The 21,387-nt window shown below is 41.1% G+C and overlaps 1 protein-coding gene across 5 annotated transcripts in view; it reads right to left on the bottom strand.

Annotated features, from left to right (window-relative positions):
* The window catches only part of med15 (mediator complex subunit 15), a 204,863-nt gene that overhangs the window by 25,615 nt on the left and 157,861 nt on the right, over nt 1-21,387 (bottom strand). For all 5 annotated transcript variants that reach the window (XM_069933772.1, XM_069933769.1, XM_069933768.1 and 2 more), the window contains 2 exons: nt 6,245-6,379; nt 4,190-4,253 (listed from right to left, as the gene is read on the bottom strand). In XM_069933772.1, the coding sequence (XP_069789873.1) occupies nt 4,190-4,253; nt 6,245-6,379 (199 nt within the window). The remainder of the gene's footprint in view (nt 1-4,189; nt 4,254-6,244; nt 6,380-21,387) is intronic.

The raw sequence follows: 21,387 nt of genomic DNA, 5'->3' as shown, positions 1-21,387 counted from the left end.
CCTTTACTCACCCTGTGCTGCCTGCAAACTCTTCCCCACATTCCTGTGTCCTACTGAGTTGTTTTTACACCATAAGTTTAATTGGCCCAACTTAATTCACTAAAACCCCCTCCAAACCCACTCAGTTTTCACACCCATTTCTCAATCCAAGCATTGTTCAGTGTCCATTCACTAGTTATTTCCCCTCATTTACTGTATCTTCTATTGCTGGAAGCCTCTTTCTCAGCAGTTTTTCCTCAGGGGCCTGTGCTGAACTATTATTCTGCCCAGTCCCCTTCACTGGCACCCAGTCCATAGCCCTCTATACCCCTCCCATCCATGGTACCTAACCAAACTTTTCCTAAAATGTCAAAATCATGCCCACAATCACCATTTCAGCTCGTTCCATATTCCCACCACTCTCTATGTGAAGAAGTTCTCCTTAATGTTCCATTTAAACATTTCACCCTCTTTTGAGAGCATCCTGGCCAGCTGCATTGGATCAGAGGACCATAAGGGTGGCAGAGAGGATCAATGGGCTCTCTCCACCACCCCTTCCTTATCAACGTGAAGAGGGCTCATAAAATAATTGAGGGCCCCTTCCACCCCACACACAGCATCTTTCAGCTGCTCCTGTCGGGAAAGAGATACGGGAATATCAGAGCCAGCATCACCAACCAGGGGAACAGTTTCTTCCCACAGGCAGTGAGAATGCTGAATGACTGATGAACTGCTCACATTGACCACCCGAGACTCTATGTTTTAGTTAAATACAGTATTTATTTATTCTAATATTGTATATGAATATTGTGCAGAGGTATCGCTTGTGTTCGCAATGTGTCACACAGAGGACCAGAGAACGCTGTTTTGTTGGATTGTGCTTGTACAATCAGATGATAAATAAACAAACCACCCCATGTCCTCTAGTTCTTGTCTCACTCTACCTCAGTCAAAAAGTCCTGTTTGGATTTACCCCATACCTAGCCCTAAAGGCCTTCCCTTGGTGATGAAGACACACATCCAGGTTGGCTTGGCCAGAGCCGTGTTGCTTTACCATAATTCCCTCTGAACTCTGTGCATCTATGTGGCTGACAGTATTTTGATTGCTGTGGATTAGGTCTTTATATAGACATTTATTAAAGTGACTGACACTGCTGCGGCCTCGCACACCCAGCAACCCGGACTCAATCCTGACCCCCAGTGCAGTGAGTGTGGAGTTTGCAGGTCTCCCTCGTGTTCTGGTTTCCTCCATGAAGACATGCTCAGCTGTTGGCTCGGGGCAGGGGAGTGGCAGGTTGGAGAGGAAATGTTGCAGGGCTACAGGAAAGAGGCACTGGGACTGGATTACTCTGCTGGGAGCCAGCATTGACCTGATGGGCTGAATTGCCTCTGATGCGGACAATCTTTTTCAACTACTTCAGCCCCAGCTATGTGCTGCTTTCTCCCCTGATCTGCAGTACTGTGCAAGTATCGGCACTCCTTTTCCTCGAAGGTTCAGTCCGTTACCAATGCTGTCCATAATTCCATAATTTCTGAGTTCCCTCGTTTGATCTGACTGCCCCTTTGGGTTGGACATCACCTGCACTGAGTTCCGTGATGGAAGTTCTGATATCACCCTCCCATAACTACACCCTTCTCCTGGGATAACCCTTTGCTTCCTCCCCATCAGCTGCTAAATGCAGGCTTGATCAGGGTGGCAGATGGGCAAAGATCCTCTGCTGCACTGCTAAGTGGTGGAAGCAACATTCAGCCCTGAGGTGGTGCCAATCTGCTGACCTTTCCTGCTGAGTACATCGTTCCTTGTATTATACGTGAGGAGCTTTGTAATTGACCAAAAATGGCCTAACTCGTATTGGATACAGTTTTATCATAACCATTTCCGCTGCAGTGCCTTGGACCTGAGACATTAACTTGGCTTCTTTTTCCACAGATATTGCCTGACCTGCGGAATGATTCCAGGAGTTTTGTTTCAGACTTTCAGCATTTGCAGTATTTTGATTTTCTTCCACTATACTTGTCTGCTGAAGGATCTGTGGACATCTTGCCAGTTATCGTCTAATCACTTGCCTTGTTGTACGAACTCACATCCCTCGGGGTTAAATTCCACTTGCCACTTTTGTACCCAACTACTGAGACTGTTGAGACCTCTGGTCTAAAGGTTTATTTCTCATTGTAAACTTCTTTATCTTATCCAGGCTATTAATTCTGGATCATTTACACGATCTACAAAAGCACCTCCCTTCAGATGATGCAATTATGTTAACAGGTGGGGATAGGATCAGAATCAATTCTGGGAGACAGTATCTGCTTCTCTGAGAAAGGTACAGCTTGGGCACGTTAAGGAAAAGTGACAGAGGAGGTGAGCCTACAGGATGGTGATCACAATGGGGCTTGATGACTGAGCGACCCATACAGGCTGTGGGTAACTTGTGGTTGGGGGATCTGCAAGGGGTGCAGGAAACTGGCTCATAGGATCCAGGTATCGGAGCCGGGATTCGAGAGGGTGCTGAGGGCAAGAAGGTCTCCTGAATGGCCTCGGGCACTGAAGGCTTCTTGACCGTGTCGGAGGTTTGCATCTGGAGCTCGGGTGACCAGTGGATCGAACAGGGGTCTGTGTGGATGCAGAGGCTGCGGGAGTGCTGGAGGTGAATTCACGGGCAGTCAGACTCTGAAGGGACTCTCTTTTGCTTCTCTTCCTCCAAATTGTTAGTGGCGCTGGGTAACACTAATGGTGACTCTTTGTCTGCATTTCAGCAGGAAGAGGGCAATTTCATGTAATACTGTAGTGTTTCATGACAACAAAGGAATATTGATATTTCATCCTCTTCTCTCTTAATTACAACATCAGCATTTACCCTCCTCTTGTAACAGCTGCAAAGTAAGCAGCAAGACCCTAGGATAAATACTTGAGGAACTGAGGGTCACGGCAATCCGGCAGAGATGATGAAATGAGACCAGCAGAACAGCCATGGCCATATTGAATGGTGAGGAAGGCTTGAAGGGCCCGTGTTCTCGTAATGGGGCCCGTGTTCTCGTAATAGAGCCAGTGTTCTCGTAATAGGGCCAGTGTTCTTGTAATAGGGCCAGTGTTCTCGTAATGGGGCCTCTGTTCTCGTAATGGGGCCTGTGTTCTCGTAATAGTCTCTACAATTTCAGTCCTGACATTTTCCACAAATCTCTCCTTGCTCTTGAAACTAAAATTTATTTCCTTTGATTTGACTTGTCAGTATCTTCTCAAACCATCTCCTTGTTGTCCTGAGATCCCAGTAATTTTGTTTCCAGCACTTGAGAAACCTGCTTGTAAATTCCACTAACAGGCAGAACAAACCCAGGGGAGTAACACTAACAGGCAGAGCAATCCTGGGGTATAACACCAACAGGCAGAGCAATCTTGGGATATAACAAGAACAGGCAGAACAATCCGCGGGGAGTAACACAACAGGCAGAGCAATCACGGGGAGTAACACCAATAGGCAGAGCAGTCCCAGGGGAGTAACACCAACAGGGAGACCAATACTGGGGTATAATACCAACAGGCAGTGCTATCCTGGGGTATAACACCAACAGGCAGAGCAATCACAGGGTATAACACCAACAGGCAGAGCAATCCCAGGGTTTTAACACCATCAGGCAGAGCAATCCCGGGGAGTAACACCAACAGGCAGAGCAGTCCCAGGGAGTAACACCAACAGGCAGAGCAGTCCCAGGGTTTTAACACCATCAGGCAGAGCAATCCCGGGGAGTAACACCAACAGGCAGAGCAGTCCCAGGGAGTAACACCAACAGCAGAGCTATCCCAGTGGTTACACCAACAAAACTACTGTTTTATGTGGTTAAAGATGCAGAGTAGCCTGCAGAGTCAGGCACATCCAAGAGGAAGAGCTGCATCAGGCATGCATGCAGTGATCCCTCTGGTATCCCACTCTGCATCAAGGGTGCAAACAACATAGATGGCCCAGGGGCATTTCTGGTTGGCAATAGTACAACTGTTAAAGGAAGGCTTACTCCAAGGAAACTGGATGCTGGGTCCACTGGAATTTTCAATGACTGAGATAGATTTTTGAGGAATGGAGGGAGACGCAGGCAGCAAAGTAGGTTAATGGATTTCAGGTGCACATGTAATGAGTGGTGACCTCCATGGCCTATCCTTGTCTATTAAGAGACAAGAATAGGGAACATTATCTCCACGTTAACACAGTGGGGCTCCTACCTTTTGTTGGGATCCGTGAGGATGTCCAAAAGGCTCTTCATTTTACTGAGATCTTTTTTTCTCTCTGTAAGATGTGCAAGAGTTAATCTGTTAGAACTTTTGCAATCACAGCAGGAGCAACAATAACGTAATATTAATTTAGAGATACAGCCTGTTATAGGTCCTTTTGGCCAACTAGCTTGTGCCGCCTAATGGACCAGCTAATCCCTTTACCTTTGGAATGTGGAAGGAAACCGGAGCTCCCGGAGGAAACTCACGTGGTCACGGGGAGAATGTGTGAACTCCTTACAGACAGTGCTGGATATGAACCCAGGTCGCTTGCCTGGTGATAGCGCCGGACTAAAAGCTACACTAACCGTGCTGTGTCCCATCCAATCACTGAGTGACGAAGGCACACTTGCCTGATTACTGGCCTATAAAGAAAGAGTAAGCCTGGCCAATACTCACCAGAGTTTAGAGGGAAAAGAGGTCACCTCAGGGAGTCACCGAAGAATGATAGGGAAAGGCCCCTCCATTCACTGCAAAGGCTAAAAGTAGAGGGCTCTGGTGAAATCCTCACCCCACAGGTGTTACTTAACCTGCTCAGATTTTCCAGTTTGTAATTTTCACTCTACCATTAGGAGACAAAGTCTCACCATAAGAGGACATGTGTGACTCAGATGAAGAAAAATTATTCTACACACAGTGTTTTAAAATTCCCTGCCACATAGATTGTGGATGTTGGTGTCTGAGGCCTCGTTTACTCCAATTTTGGCCATGAAGGGAAAGCACACGAGGGACACAAGGTCATCCATGACCTGGCTGAATGGTGGGGGAGGCTCCTGGAGCCTTGCAGCTGACTCCTGCTGTGTGGGAAGGCTCCACCTCCCTGACTGCTGGAGCAGCAGCAGTGGATTGACTGCGCTTCCACCCCATCCCCTCTCAGCATCTCCAGAAGCCCTTCCGTTACAATGGTCAATTCACGTTTTTTTTCCCAAATTCCCCAAAACCTGGAGCTCCAATCAAAGCACTGAGAGGTATTGGAAATCTGAAGCAGAATGAACTGCTGGCGAGGCAGCAGGTGGTACTGCTGCTGTTTCACGAGTTGGCTCCATCCTGCCCTCTGGTGCTCTCTGTGAGGAGTCTCCTCATAATTGTCTGGGTTTCTGTGGAGACCTCCTGTTTTATCCCATGTCCCAGCTGGTGAGTTAATTGGCCACAGCAAATTACTCTGTTGCAACAAAACCAAAGGGGGAGTAGATGGGTATGGGAGAGAGGAACCTCCTGGGACCTCACCCAATTTACACCCCATTAATCTACACGCCCAGGGAAAGTCCACGCAGGCACAGGGAGAACGTAAAAACACCTTACAGACAGCACTAACTAACCGCCTCGCCAATTGTAGCTGAGATCTGCTTTGGTTTTCGTTCGCTAACTGCGCTCAGAGTTGGCACGGGTCTTGCAGTCATAGTCTTGCAGTCATAGTCTCATAGTCTACACTATGACCAACTCAAACCTATCAATCAAATCAAAAGCTTCAGCACATGATGGCAAACTGCAGGGAAGAGCTGATTGCAAATCAAGGGCAAGGATCCAATTTGATTTTTTTTTAACCAGTAATTTATAATAAAGGTCTCCCTCCCCCGCTAACCAACCCCTACATCAACATGATCTACTGGGATCGTTGTTTAAAGAGAGCCCCTCCCACCCCGCACACAGCACCTTCACTACTCCCGTTGGGGAAGAGATACAGGAGGATCAGAGCCAAAACCAGGCTGAGGAACAGCTTCTTCCCACGGGCAGTGAGAATGTTGATCGACTGCTGATGCAATCCCCCCGAGAATCTATTAATTAACAATATTTACTTTACATGTACTGCATGGAACTCATGTAATTATGTGAGCTACGTCTATATGTATTTGCATGTTTGTGCACTGAGATCCGAAGAACCATGTTTTGTCCAGTGTGCTTTAAAATTGTAATAAACTTGAACTTAATTTATGAAGCCATTGTAGGACCGATCCACAACCTGACCATGGCGATGCGATCCCCGGAGCTGAGGATCTTCACACTCACCTTCATTTTTGTCTATTTTATTGATCATCCGCCTCAAAGGGTCGATGTACTTGGACAGCTGCTTCAGTTTGTCCAGGTACTGCTGTTCCTCAGTCTGAGTCCGTCCAGCTGGGCTTGGAACGGAGCCCGGATTCACTGAAACACCAAAGCAGGTCACTCAGATTACTTGTAAACCAGTAAAGAACAGGTGTCACAACAACACAGCATCCTCACCACAGATTAACATTTCTGAGACACGTTAAATATACAATGGGCTCTGAACTCTTAAGACCATATGACATAGGAGCAGAAATCCCCACTGAATCCGCTCCACCATTTAATCATGAGCTGATCCATTTCCCCACTCAACCCCACTGCCCGGCCTTCTCCTCATAACCCCTGATGCCCTGGCTCATCAAGAACCTATCAATCTCTGCCTTTTTTGGGGATATTTTATTCTCGATTTTATCAACAAACAATACCAAATGATCATCACAGAGAAGTAATTAAATGGGAATCATTAACACATGCTCCAAACATGACCCCTATCCCCCTCCCCCAAACATGACCCCTATCCCCCTCCCCCAAACAAAAGAAAAAGAGCGATCTCGATCTGAAATCAAATTCAACAACAGAGACCCAGTTATTGTTATCTAAATTTCAATAAAAGGAAGAAAAATAGAGGGGAGAACAACAAATTGAATAAGTATCTTATTTCTTCTTTTTCTTCTTCTTTGGTTTGGCTTCGCGGACGAAGATTTATGGAGGGGGTAAAAGTCCACGTCAGCTGCAGACTCGTTTGTGGCTGACAAGTCCGATGCGGGACTTGGTTGGTTGGGGTTGGGTGTTGGGTTTTTCCTCCTTTGCCTTTTGTCAGTGAGGTGGGCTCTGCGGTCTTCTTCAAAGGAGGTTGCTGCCCGCCAAACTGTGAGGCGCCAAGATGCACGGTTTGAGGCGGTGGTCAATGTGGCAGGCACCAAGAGATTTCTTTAGGCAGTCCTTGTACCTTTTCTTTGGTGCACCTCTGTCACGGTGGCCAGTGGAGAGCTCGCCATATAACACGATCTTGGGAAGGCGATGGTCCTCCATTCTGGAGACGTGACCCACCCAGTGCAGCTGGATCTTCAGCAGCGTGGACTCGATGCTGTCGACCTCTGCCATCTCGAGCACTTCGACGTTAGGGATGAAAGCGCTCCAATGGATGTTGAGGATGGAGCGGAGACAATGCTGGTGGAAGCGTTCTAGGAGCCGTAGGTGATGCCGGTAGAGGACCCATGATTCGGAGCCGAACAGGAGTGTGGGTATGACACTTATACGCTTATCTTTGTGAGGTTTTTCCAGACTCTTTTGTGTAGTCTTCCAAAGGCGCTATTCGCCTTGGCGAGTCTGTTGTCTATCTCATTGTCGATCCTTGCATCTGATGAAATGGTGCAGCCGAGATAGGTAAACTGGTTGACCGTTTTGAGTTTTGTGTGCCCGATGGAGATGTTGGGGGGCTGGTAGTCATGGTGGGGACCTGGCTGATGGAGGACCTCAGTTTTCTTCAGGCTGACTTCCAGGCCAAACATTTTGGCAGTTTCCGCAAAGCAGGACGTCAAGCGCTGAAGAGCTGGCTCTGAATGGGCAACTAAAGCAGCATCGTCTGCAAAGAGTAGTTCACGGACAAGTTTCTCTTGTGTCTTGGTGTGAGCTTGCAGGCGCCTCAGATTGAAGAGACTGCCATCCATGCGGTACCAGATGTAAACAGCGTCTTCATTGTTGGGGTCTTTTGTTGGCTTGGTTCAGCATCATGCTGAAGAAGATTGAAAAGAGGGTTGGTGCGAGAACACAGCCTTGCTTCACGCCATTGTTAATGGAGAAGGGTTCAGAGAGCTCATTGCTGTATCTGACCCGACCTTGTTGGTTTTCGTGCATTTGGATAATCATGTTGAGGAACTTTGGGGGACATCCGATGCGCTCTAGTATTTGCCAAAGCCCATTCCTGCTCACGGTGTCGAAGGCTTTGGTGAGGTCAACAAAGGTGATGTAGAGTCCTTTGTTTTGTTCTCTGCACTTTTCTTGGAGCTGTCTGAGGGCAAAGACCATGTCAGTAGTTCCTCTGTTTGCGCGAAAGCCGCACTGTGATTCTGGGAGAATATTCTCGGCGACACTAGGTATTATTCTATTTAGTAGAATCCTAGCGAAGATTTTGCCTGCAATGGAGAGCAGCGTGATTCCCCTGTAGTTTGAGCAGTCTGATTTCTCGCCTTTGTTTTTGTATTTATTAATTTATCTTATTTATTAACTATTCAACCCTACGTTTTGTAAGTGCCAATGCAACTTTACGGAACTCTCATTGATATTTGGACAGCCTCATTTAAGGTCTTACGTCCATAATATTTTCTAAAAGAAACAATTCTGGATTTAGAGGCAATTTTTTTCCCAATAATTTGATTTAATAAAGTTCTTAGGTTTCCACAAAAGGGTTTCAGTTTGGAACATGACCAGGCGGAATGTAGAAAAGTACCTGTTTCTTCCCCGCATCTAAAACATATATCAGAAAAATTAGGATTTGTTTTTTTTTTTGCGGGGTAAGATGTAGCTGATGCTAAAGAATTATATTGCACCAGCCTATACCTTACATTGTGTTGGTCATATAGTCGAAGCACAAGTTCGACCAGGTCTGATCATCAATACTAGTCTGATTCCCATCTTTGTTTTGATCTAGGTTTAGGAGTACCCAATTGGATTAAAGAAAACATAATTGATATGAACTTTTTTGTGGTCCCTTTTCAAAGTAGAATCTCCATTTCACCGCCTCTGGTAATGTCATAGTTGGACCTAATTCTTCTCTAAGAAAAGCTCTTAATTGAGAGTAACAAAAGATTGTATAATTATTGTATTTATTTTTTAATTGTTCAAATGAAATTAATTGCCCTTGTACTTAACAATCTTCTATATATCTGACCCCTTTATGGAACCATGTATGTGGAATTAAATTATCCATAGTTAGAGGAATTAGTCTATTCTGAAACAAGGAGTAATTTTTTTTCTTGTACCAATTAAATTATTCATTTTATACCAGATACTCAAAATGTGTTTTATTATTGTGGTTCTTTTCTAGCTATAATAAAATTAACAGTCCATTTATATCTAAAATCTTCTGCCACTCCTTCCCCAACTTTGTGCAGTTCAATTTCTACCTATGAATGCTCATCTCTTCTATCAAACAGGGAAGTGACAAATTTCATCTGGGTTGCCCAAAAAAAATATAAAGTTGGGAGGATGTAATTCTGCCTTATTGTATTTCCAAGTTAATTTTTCCATAGAGATTCTAGCTAACTTACCTTTCCATAAACATTTCCTAATTAGTTTATTCAAATTTTGGGGGAGTTCCGTGGTAATGGTGTCGGGAGGGTCTGGGAGAGGTACTATAGACATGGGAATATATTTATTTTAATGCAATTCATGCTACCAACCAATGTTATCGGGAGAGTGACCCAGTTATTTAAATCCTCTTCAATTTTCCTAAGCAAGGGGAGATATTTTAAAAATCATTATCTACTCTAATCCCCAAATAGTTGATCCCATTTCCCATCCATCTAAATTGTGTATTTCTTTTGCAATCTATGCATTCATTAAAGCTATTATTTCACTTTTAATCCAATTTATATTGTATCCCAAAATTTTCCTATAATCTTCCATCTTGGTCCATTCTGAATCCTTTAATATTTGGGTCCTGTCGAATAGCTTCAGCCAAGGCCTCTATGGCCAGTACAAATAGGGCTGGTGACAGTGGACCTACTACCTTAGCCTTCGGCTCATTGTAAAGAGCTTGAATCCAATTTATGAATTTTTGACCTAGTCCAACCTTCTCCAGTACTTTAAATAAAAAGTTCCATTCTAATCTATCAAAGGCAACTGCCACACTATGTTCATCTCTTTTCTGGGCCAAATGGATTGTTATGTTATCTGCTGATTGTCTATTCTTCATGAATCCTGTTTAGTCCTTGTTTACCAATTTAGGCAGACATTTATTCAATCTAATATTTTATAATTAGCATTTAACAAAGATATCAATCAGTATGATGATGGTTTCAATGGCTCCCTATCTTTCTTAGCAATCACTGTTATTATTGCAGTGGACAATCATTCTGGCGAAGTATGTAATTCCCTCGCTTGGTTCAGTACCTCCATAAAAGGAGGCATTAGCAAATCTTTAAATTCGTTGTAAAATTCTGGTGGAAAACCATCTTCACCATGAGATCAATTAACATGTAATAAGTTCAATGTTTCCTCTATTTCCAATTGTGTTAAGGGTGCATTTAATTCATTCTGCTCAGTTAAATCTAAATTTAGTAAAACCAATCTTGACAAATAATCGTCCAATTTATATAATTTGTATAAAATTATTTAAGAGCCTCATTAATGTATTTTTTTAGAAAATTTTATTTAAAAGTTTTACAAAATAGATACATACAAACTAATCCCTACTACCCCGCCCCCCTCCTCCCATCTAACTTACCCCCTACAACCCAACCCCCTTCAGAGCTTAAAAAATACAATTATACCAGGTTGCTGCTTGGTGTGCCAATCCTTTACATCACTAATAAAAAAATACTTAACATCCAAACCCATACATTCCAAATATAAACTCCACACTTTAACAAAAAAAAGGATAATTATTTAGCAAATTATAAGTTATCTTCTCCAAGTAAAGACACGATTGTAATTCATTATGCCATCTTTGCATGTTTAATTCAACATCATTTTTCCACATAACAGCGATACATTTTCTAGGTACTGCTAACTCTAAATGCATAAATGCAATTTGAGATTTATCCAGTCACAAACCTATCGTTAGTGTATTCATATAACCCATTAAATACACCAACGGGTCAAATTGCAAATCTATCTTAAATAAATCTCATAAAAAACAATAATTTTTTTTCCCCAAAAAGGTCCGACTTTTGTACATTTCCATACTGAATGTAAGAAAGTTCTTGTCTGTTCTCCACATTGAAAACACAAATCTGATGAACTAAATCCATATTTTTTCAACATTTTAGGAGTTTAATACAATTGGTGTAAGAAATTGTAATTAACCAAACTATAATCGCACATTAATTACTCGTAACACTCTCAACCCACATGTCAGACCATTGGTCCAAAGAAAAGGTAATAGATAAATCCTGCTCCCATTTATCTTTCATTTTAAATACATCAACCTTAGTCATTTTTTCCTGTAGCAGCATATACATTTTGGAAATAAATCCCTTCTTTCCTCTATCAGCAATTAATTTATCAAATTTCTTTTGACCAGGTAACACTAATTCTCGTCCAAAACTTTCTGACAGTAAATCTCAAACTTGATAATAAGCAAATAAAGTTTTCAGTAATATACCAAACTTCTCTCCGAATCTATTAAAAGAAAGAAATATACCTGCTTCAAAACAATCCTCCACTTATATCACACCTTTCCTTTCCCAATCTCTCAAATAAGGATTATTTAAAGAGAAAGGAATTATTTGATTCTGATATAATGGTGTCTTAGCTGAAATTTTACCTTTAGTTCCTATAATTTGATACCATACACCCATTAAATGTCTCATCTCTGGCAGTTTATACTGTTGCAAAAAAAAAAACGATTCCATTTATATATAAAGTGATGTATTTTTTTCTCAGAGATTTGATCCAACTCCACCTTTGTCCACACTGGAGGTTGATCAATATCAAACAACCTTTTAATAAACTTTAATTGCGCTGCCTCATAATAATTCTGAAAGTGTGGTAATCGAAGACCACCTAAATCATACCTCCATGTCAACTTCTGCATAGAGACTCTTGACAACTTACCTTTCCATTAAAAAAATGAACTACTTTATTTAATTACTTAAAAAATCTCTTCGGTACAACACTTGGAATAAACTGAAATAAATATTGAATATGGAGATATATATTCATTTTAATACAATTTACTCATCCAATCAAGGTTAATGGTAAATCTTTCCATCTATTTAAATCAAATTTCATCTTATTTAATAGATGTATATAATTTAAATTATATACATTTTGGTATTCTTTATCCACTATTACTCCTAAATACTTGATTTTATTAGATTGCATAATGTCATGTTTTTTTTTAATCCTTAATTTTTAGGAGTACTTGGGAAACTATAAAAATGCCCAAGGGGTACAGAGCAACAAAAAGGTTGGGAACCCCTAGTCTATATGAAGCCACTTTTAATGGGTCTCTGTCCTTCTTTGGAATGACTGTTATTAACGCCCTTGAAAATGACTCTGGAAATGAACCTGTTTCTGTCACTTATTTAAGTACTTCTGTTTATACCAGAAGTAACAAATCATAAAATTATTTATAAAATTCCATTGTAAATCCATCTTCTCCAGGAGATTTCCAACTAGGCATAGATTTCAATGCCTCCTTAAGCTCCAAATCAGTAAATGGACCATCTAATTACCTAATATCTGCATCATTTAACAAAGGTAAATTTAAAATAGCCAAAAAAGATTCAATCTGATCCATACCTTGAGTCCATTCAGATATACACAAATCCTGGTAAAATGTATGAAATTCATCATTAATTTCTTGTGGTTTATATGTTATCTCTGAATTTCTCCTAACTGCATTAATTGTTCAGTCTTCAACTGCCAGGGGGCGTGGCAAGATGGCATAGGAAGATGTGTGAAACCACCTCTTCCCAGCTGAATAATTAATGCCCAAAAAGTAAAGCCATTTCATATTTTTAAAAAAATTCTGAAAAGTGTTGTTTACAGTAACAATGAAGAAAACAAGCGGCCAACTGGTCAAGAAATGACATTTTAAAAGAGCAGAAAGTGCAGAGGAATTGAGGCCTTAACTTCCAGAAGAATCTACTGGAGTCGATTGGTGAAACCCGAAGTCGCAGAGGACTCTTCAGACGAAGTTAACAATTACACTGGCGCCCTCATCGTGTTCGGGGATGCAAGATGGCACTGGTGCGGTGAGTCCGATCGGAGTGGGGGGGGGGGGGGGTGCGAGCGCAGCACCAGACATGCGCCCGAGGAGGTCAGGGAGCGCCCCAATCGTGAGCGTGAATGCGAGTGCGTGCCTGGCAGCAGCGCTACCGCTAGCGCAGGGTTGGAGGACTTACGCCTCCAAGCCTTGGCTGAACTGGGCAAGCGCAAGGAGTCACGCACGTGCACTATACCCGTTCGGGCCCAGGCTGCGGGGATGCAGGCCGACAATGTCAGCTCAGTTTCGGCGGGGGGGGGGGGTGGGGGAGATTCAGACCCGCAGCAAGATGGTCGCTGTGGAACAAGAAGAGATGCTGATAATAATGGAAGAAGAAGAAGCAATTCTACAAGCAGCCAGAATCATAGAAGGTCGGCCTCAAAAGTTTAAATCTATCCCACTCCAAACTTTTAAAACATCAGTGAAGCCACGGTATCTTTATCAGAAGATTTTATGTGAAGAATGGACAATATGGCTGGACAAGTGACTCAGGGCTTTTTGGACATAAGACTCAATTTGCTGAATTAAGAGGGAAAATGGCTAATATATATGAAGAAGTGTTTGCCATTAAAATGGACGTTAATAAATGTTTGAGAGCGGAGGATGAATTTAAAGAAATTAAATGGGCATTTCACGATTGTAATGACAAAGTGGAAAGATATACTGAAAGGATGGACTATGTTGAACACTGCATTACTGGTTGGGATGTACAAAAATGAGAGTTTTTGAAGCAGATTGACTCATTGGAAAATCAGAGTCGGCATAATAATGTCAAGTTAGTAGGATTACCGGAAGACATAGAAGGAACAGATCTGGTGAAATTTTTTCAGAAATGGATTTCAGGAATGTTGGGGAAGACGCGTTTCCTGATGGATTGGAATCAGACCGAGCACATAAGGCGAAAACCTTTTCCAGACCAACCCACTAGGGCTGTTCTTATTCACTGCTGTATCAGGCTCATGAGATGATTTTACGTCTTGGAGTACAAAAAGCCCGCCAAAATCAGGGACCTTTGGTGGTTCAAGGAAATAGAGTCTTTTTCTATGCTGATTTGAGTCAAGATGTTATAAGGAGACGTAAGGAATTTAAACCTGCGAAGGTGGTGTTATGGAAAAAGGGGTGCAGATATGCTTTCAGATATCTGGCCGTATTGAAAGTGTTTTATGGAAATTTTCAGGCTCAGTTTTTTGAGAATGAGAGTGATGCTTTAACTTTTGCTAATGTTTTGCCAAATAACCCAACAAGTTCTGAGTTGGAGAAATAGTTGAAATCGCAGGTATCTTCGAAGAAGAATGGAAATGGGAAGAAGGTTCTGGAAGTGCAGCAATTGATTGAGATTGAAGGAGAAGATCAAGCTGTTGGTGGTATGGAGTCTGTAGGCTGAATGTCTGAATTTTGAAAAAGATCTTTATCAGCTGCGGGTGGGGGGTGGGTGACTCTGAAACTTCCAAAGTCGTCTGCCACTAGTGGTTTACACCACACCCACTTTATTGTGGGAGGTACCACTAAGGTGGTTTCTTTTGTTAAAATTATTTTTTGGAAAGGGTTTTTTTTAGTTAATTTGTTCACTTGACATTTAAAAAATAAAAAAATATATTTTTGTAGTTTTGGAGGTTTTTTTTTAGGATTTTTCATTTTGTGTAAGGGTTACCTGCGTTGGGTGCCATTCTAATGGGAGCAATAAGTAACTTGAATTTTGCGATATTTAATGTTAAAGGGCTTAATCATGCAATAAAATGGAAAGGAGTATTGGATTATTTTAAGAAGATGAGGGTGGACATCGCATTTTTATAAGACTCATTTGACTGAGAAAGAACATTTGAAGCTGAAACAAGATTGGGTTGATCATTTGATAGCATCTTCCTTTAATTTTAAAGCTAGAGGGGTAGCAATTTTGATACATAAAAATGTACCTTTTATTTTGGAGTCTTTTTCTGCCAATGCAGGTAGAGTGTTGAAGGTTAAATGTAAAATATTTTCAGAAGCTTGGACCCTGATGAATGTGTATGAACCAAATGAAGATGATGTAGAATTTGTTACAAATACATTTTTGAATTTTAATAATCGAATGATAATATTTTGGTAGGAGGGGATTTTAATTATTGTCTGAATCCATTGTTGGATAAATCTCTAAAAACTGTGAAGAAGACTAAAATGGCTAAAAGAATAGCTAAGTTGATGAAAGACTTAAATTTAGTGGAAATATAGAGGCGGATGAATCCGACTGAAAATGATTTTTCTTTTTAGTCTGTTCGACATAATTTATTTTCAAGAATTGACCTTTTTCTGGTATTGGCCCAATTGCAAGGTAGAATTATTCATGCTGAATATAAGAGCAGGATTTTGTCTGATCATTCATTATTGATAATTTCATGTAGTAGAGCTGAGGTGGCAGAAACTACTTACCGTTGGAGATTTAATGAAATGTTGTTAAAGAAACCTGAATTTATTCAATATGTTAGAGATCAGATTGATTTCTTTTTTACAAACAAATGAAGGCTCAGTACAGACTAATTTATTTTATGGGATGCTTTAAAGGTGTTCTTGAGGGGTCAGATTATTAGCTATACAGCAAGAGTGAAGAAACAGTACTTGGGAGAAAGACAAAATTTGGAAAAAGAAATAGCAGTGTTAGAGAAGAAATTTCAGAAGAATTCAACTGAGGACAATAAGGTACAATCATCCAAATTGAAAATACGTTATAATACTTTGCAAACTTATAATTATGAGAAAACGATTCAACGATCGAAGCAACGTTATTATGAGTTGGGTGAGAGGACCTCATTAATTCCTAATGGTTTCAATTACATTAATTGTACGAGAAACCTGTTCTGTTTTCAATTGCCAAGATAGGGCTTTAAGAGTTCTTCCCCCAACTCAAAATACCTTTGTTTAGTTCTCATTATTACTTTTTCTATCTTATACGTTTACAAGGTATTATATTAGAGGTTTTTTTACTAATGAGTGCCCCTCATTTTTGTTCTAAGCTCCTTAACTGTAAGTCCTTCTCCAGATAGTCTATCTCATTTACTAATTTATCTTCCTCTTTTGTATTTTAATTTTTGAAGTATAACTAATTATTTGACCCTTAAATAAGCTTTTAAGGAGTCCCATATAATAAATTGATTGGCAACAAAATAACAGTTGGTTTCACAGAAAATTCCAATATGTCTCCAAACAAAATCACAGAATTCTGATCTTCAAAATAACATTGGATTAAAACGGCATCTATAGACCGTGTCTTGTTTAACAGGCATAGCAATTGATAACAACAGAGGTGAATGATCTGTCCGGATCCTTGCCTTATACTCAACTTTCACGATTCTATCTTGTAAATGAGCAAATAGCAAAGTTAAATCTATCCTGGAATATGAATCAAGTCTGTCAGAATAAAAGGAATAGTCTCTTTGTCTCGGATGAAGTTTCCTCCAAGCATCCATTAAATTCAGATCCCTCATTGAAACTCAATGAGGACTTTTGGACTTGTCCAAAACCAGGTCCAAACATGAAGTAAAAAGGTTTCTTTATTAAATCTTTCATCATCTTCATTTGTGGCATATAAATTTAAGAAAGTCCAAGTACCTTAACATATCTGCCTGCTGGATCAGCTATAATGTTTTGAATTGTAACTGCAAGATTCTTCTTTATCAATATTACCACTCCCCTTGCTTTAGAATTAAAAGAAGATGTTATGACTTGGTCCAACCAGTCTATTTTTAATTTCTGATGTTCATTCTCCATTAAGAGTGTTTCCTGAAGGAAGGCCAGGTCAATTCCCATTTTTTAAAAGAGCCTACAATAATAGTCCCAGATCTGTCGATACCTCCAATAGAAAAGGGTGAGATAAGATTGAAAAGTATAAAGACAAAGAAAAAGAAAATAGATACCATTGTTTAATACAAGATTAAACAGAAATATAAATCCCCCCCAATAGGTGTTGAGAAAAAGAAGAAAAACACCACCCAAAATATTATAACGGGCTGTGCCTAATGCACAGAAGCACATCTAATGTGATGAAGACAAACATTGATCTCCCCCAACCCCAGAATTAACTATAAGTGCCCAAATTTATATTCCACATTTTTTATATCTGTGAAAGATCTGTTTTCAGCATTAGGAACCATAATTTTCAAAATAGAAGGGGGTTAAATTTCTGTCCTCTCCTTAGAAGTGAGGCACTGATATCTGGGTAGAAGAAAACCTTTTCCCCTTCACATAAACATGGTGCTCCTCTTTTCTTCGCAGCTTTGGCTGCCGCCTTAAGAATTTTTTCACGATCTCAATATTGTAAATATTTAATATTGAGCGGGGCTTTTGGCCTTGAGAAGATGGGGGCATAGATGTTCTATGTGCTCTTTCAATTTCAATATTATTCCCCACTTTGTCTTGTCCCAGTGTCCTTGGAATCCACTCTTGAAAGAAGGTTATTGCATCAGGAACTTCTATTCCTTCTTTGAGTCCTACAATTTTGACCTTATTTCTTCTATTGTGGTTCTCTAGAGCATCAATGTTTCTCCAAAGTTTGGCTTTATCCTGATTCCAAGCTTTAAGGCTTTTAATGAAATTTGTAACTTTATCAATAACTTTGTCACATTTCTCATCTACAAGATTGTCTTTCACTCAGAGATTCTATTACACCTTCCATTTTTGCTATTACTTTATAATGTTATCCAGCTTTTTTCCTTCTTATTCAAAGTTTTCAATACATCATCTATATAATGTTTAGAATTAGTTTTCCTTGCCTCCTCACTGGCAGCCGCTGTTCCTTCCTCCACTGAAGTCGAATCCGTTGAGCTGGAGTCTGTGTCTCCTTCCTCTGATGACTCATCTTCCTCACTGAGTCCAAACCTTACCAATCGAGACACTGATTCCTGATCGACCAGAGGAGGCAGCGACGATGCCCAGGAGCAGGCGATTCCAGCTGGAAGGTAGGTTGAACTTCTTCTCCAGGTTTCTTAAAGTGTAATAGACCTTGTCCCCCGTTTACTTTCTTTCTTCTGCTGTAGTCCAGAGGCTGCCAGTCGAGTTCTATTTCTTTTAGAACCCATCTGCAGCTCAGTTTAAATTTCCAGTAATTGATTATTCTTATAGAAATCCTCTTTTTTAAAATAATTCTGGGAGGGCTGAGGTTCCACATTTTCTATCTCTCACCATGCCACGGGACACCTCTTCCTTGAATACACTCAATTACCTTTCCTCCTCAACTGCCTGTGGCCACAAATTCCAAATTCACCTCCCTCTGAAGAAATTACTCCACATCCCTGTTCTAAGTGAATACCCTAAGGAAGACTAATCCTGAAGTTGCCCCCTCTTGTCCTAGACTCTCCCACCATGGGAAACAACCTTTCTACATCTACTCTGTCTATACATTTCAACATTCAAAATGTTTCAACGAGATCCCCCCTCATTCTCCAAAATCCCCAAAAATATAGTCCAAGAGTTCCTCATGTGATAGCTTTTTCATTCCTAGAATTATCCTGGTGAACCTCCTCTGACATCAGCAGATCCTTTCTTAAACAAATAGCCCAAACACTCTCTCAATACAAGTGAGGTCTCACCAGTGCCTTGTAACAAGAGAGAGCAGGTGCCCAGGTGTTAGGTCTACCTTGGCACTGGCTATTTATTTGTTTACATGCAGAAGCTATGTACAGCTTTTTTTCCCCTACCAAAAAGTGGTGATTCTGTCTCGCCAGCAGAAAAAAGAATCTCAGTGTTATGGATTATATTATATATAAATATGTCTTTAGATAGATTGTGGGGGTTCAGTGTAGGTTACTTCACAAACAGATACTTAAACTTCACAAAACACATCTCATTTAAAATGCAAGAGCTTTGGCTGAAGCCAGACATGCAGGCACCAATGGCTTTGCAAAAGACAACGAAGCTGCTTTGGAAGGAATTTCAAAAGAGCGGGCTCAAGTGCTGATAAAGATCTTTCAAGGATTGGGTTTGGAGCCTTGGGAGGGGTTCTGGTTTTTACAAGCAGAGAGAGGAAAGAAAACAGGATTCTTCTCTTAGAGAGAAGAAAAGCAGTAGCTTTTGGAGGCTGCAACACGGCAAGCTGGGAGCTTGTTGAAATCCCATTTTGAAGACAGGTTGTGAGTTCTGAGTTCAGCCTGTTCAAAACCCTTGTGGTCCTCACAAGAGGAAATGGCTGGCTAGAGTGTTTTTCCTGAAATAAAGGAAAGAAGAGGAGCTCTGTGGTGACCTGAAAGAAGAGGTTATCATTTGGAAAACCCATGATGGGGCAAGATATTTCAGTAAGACACTTAAGTGACTGATTGGAGGAAATCAGTTTGTGTGTGTCCAACGAGCAACAAATCTCTCTCTGAAACCAACAAGAACCTTCCTGAGAGGTAACCATTTACCTTTAAGCACCAGAGCCTGGTGAAGATTCATAAATGTTAAATTTTGTGCACAGTTTAAGAATTGCCTGATACTGGTGAACTTGGAGGAATGAGAAGTGAGATTGGACTGTGAATCAAAGAATTTTTCTGAACTTACACACATATTACATACACGGGCGCTTAGAATTAGAAGAGGGTTAAGTTAGGTTAAGTTAATAGTAATAAGTTAAAGTTTGACCCTGTTTTTATGTTTAAAGAAAATTAAAAGGAACTTTCATTGAAGTAACCATTTGTCTTGAATTTCTATTGCTGCTGGGTTTTGGGGTCCTCTGGGCTCGTAACAACAGGGTTGCATGTGATGTCACGTATGTACTCTGACAACAAATCTGAAATCTGGTGCCCACTTCAGTTGGGCTGAAATCAGCATGGTACTGATGTCCATACCCTCTTCCAATTTTGCCGTCCTCTCCATTACAGAAGAACATCAGTTCCAGTGCTGTTCAGAAGTTGTCTCTCATGTACAGTGCCTTTAGTCAACAGCAGTTGTTGAAATGCAGATAATACTGAATACTACTGGCTGTCATGAAACTTGCAATACATCAACAGCACACAGCTATAGCAAACAGCTAGCAGGCATGTGTGACATTTTAGTCACTGAACTACAGGAAAGATATCAATAAGATGGAAAGAGTGAAGAGAAGATTTACTAGGATGTTGCTGGGACTCCAGGAACTGAGTTACAGGGAAAGGTTAAACAGGCTAGGACTTTATTCCCTGGAGTGTTGAAGAATGAGAGGAGATTTGATAGTATGCAAAAGAATGAGGGGTATAATATACAGTAAATGCAAATTGGCTTTTTCCACTGAGGGGAGGCGAGATACAAACCAAAAGACATGGGTGAAAGGTTTGGGGGGGGGGGGGAACTTCTTCACACAGAGAGTGGTGGGAGTGTGGAACGAGCTGCCAGCTGAAGTGATGAATGCAGACTCACTTTTAAGATTTAAGTAGAATTTGGACAGGTACATGGATGGGAGGGGTATGGAGGGCTATGGATTGGGTGCAGGTCAGTGGGACTAGGCAGATTAATAGTTCTACACAGACTAGAAGGGCCAAAGGGCCTGTTTTCCATGCTGGAATGTTCTATGCTTCTATAAGTCAGCCCCATTGGAGAACATGAAAATGTTGAAACAGCCACTCTCTGCTCCACATCACTGGACAAAATTTGAACGCTATAAAATCTGGGCCACTGCTCTTCCCCAATGTGAAGGCCACTCCTCCTGGTACTGAACTCTATTTCCAGTCTCATGTTTCTTCCTGTTAATCAGCCCCTGTTTTTCTTTGACTGCCTTTGCCATGGTCACCCAGAGCTCCATTTTAAATGGCATCCATGACATGGCCAACACCTTTAGAATTTTGAATGACAAAAACTCAAATGAAAACAACATAATAGAGCTGAGAGAAATCTTGTCATTCTACTTCAAATCTATTCTGACCACCTCCGTACTCCAGGCACCAATCTCCCTGGAGTTAACAGAATGGAGGATTAGGGCATTTAAGATAAGTAGATGCACAGTAAAACCCCTGACATCTGGAATTCAAGCAACCGGCAGCCTCAAAATTGAGGAAAATAAATTTTAAAAATTAAAATAAATAAGTTGGGAACTAGGCTGAACTTGGTTGAGCTTTGCTTGTAGCAGCTGTTTTAATAAAGTTGAGTGATACAGTAATGGCGTCGCCCAGGATGGAGAGCGGGTTGATGCCACTCGCCATTGGGGTGACTCCCTTAGTGTCTCCTTATCCCTGCTTAGTTAAGAGTCTCCCCAGTC

The sequence above is a fragment of the Narcine bancroftii genome, chromosome 4, assembly GCF_036971445.1.
Source record: "Narcine bancroftii isolate sNarBan1 chromosome 4, sNarBan1.hap1, whole genome shotgun sequence".
In the NCBI taxonomy this organism is placed as follows: Eukaryota; Metazoa; Chordata; class Chondrichthyes; order Torpediniformes; family Narcinidae; genus Narcine; species Narcine bancroftii.
Note: the sequence above shows the minus strand (reverse complement) of the source record. Positions and strands in the feature narration are given on the sequence as shown.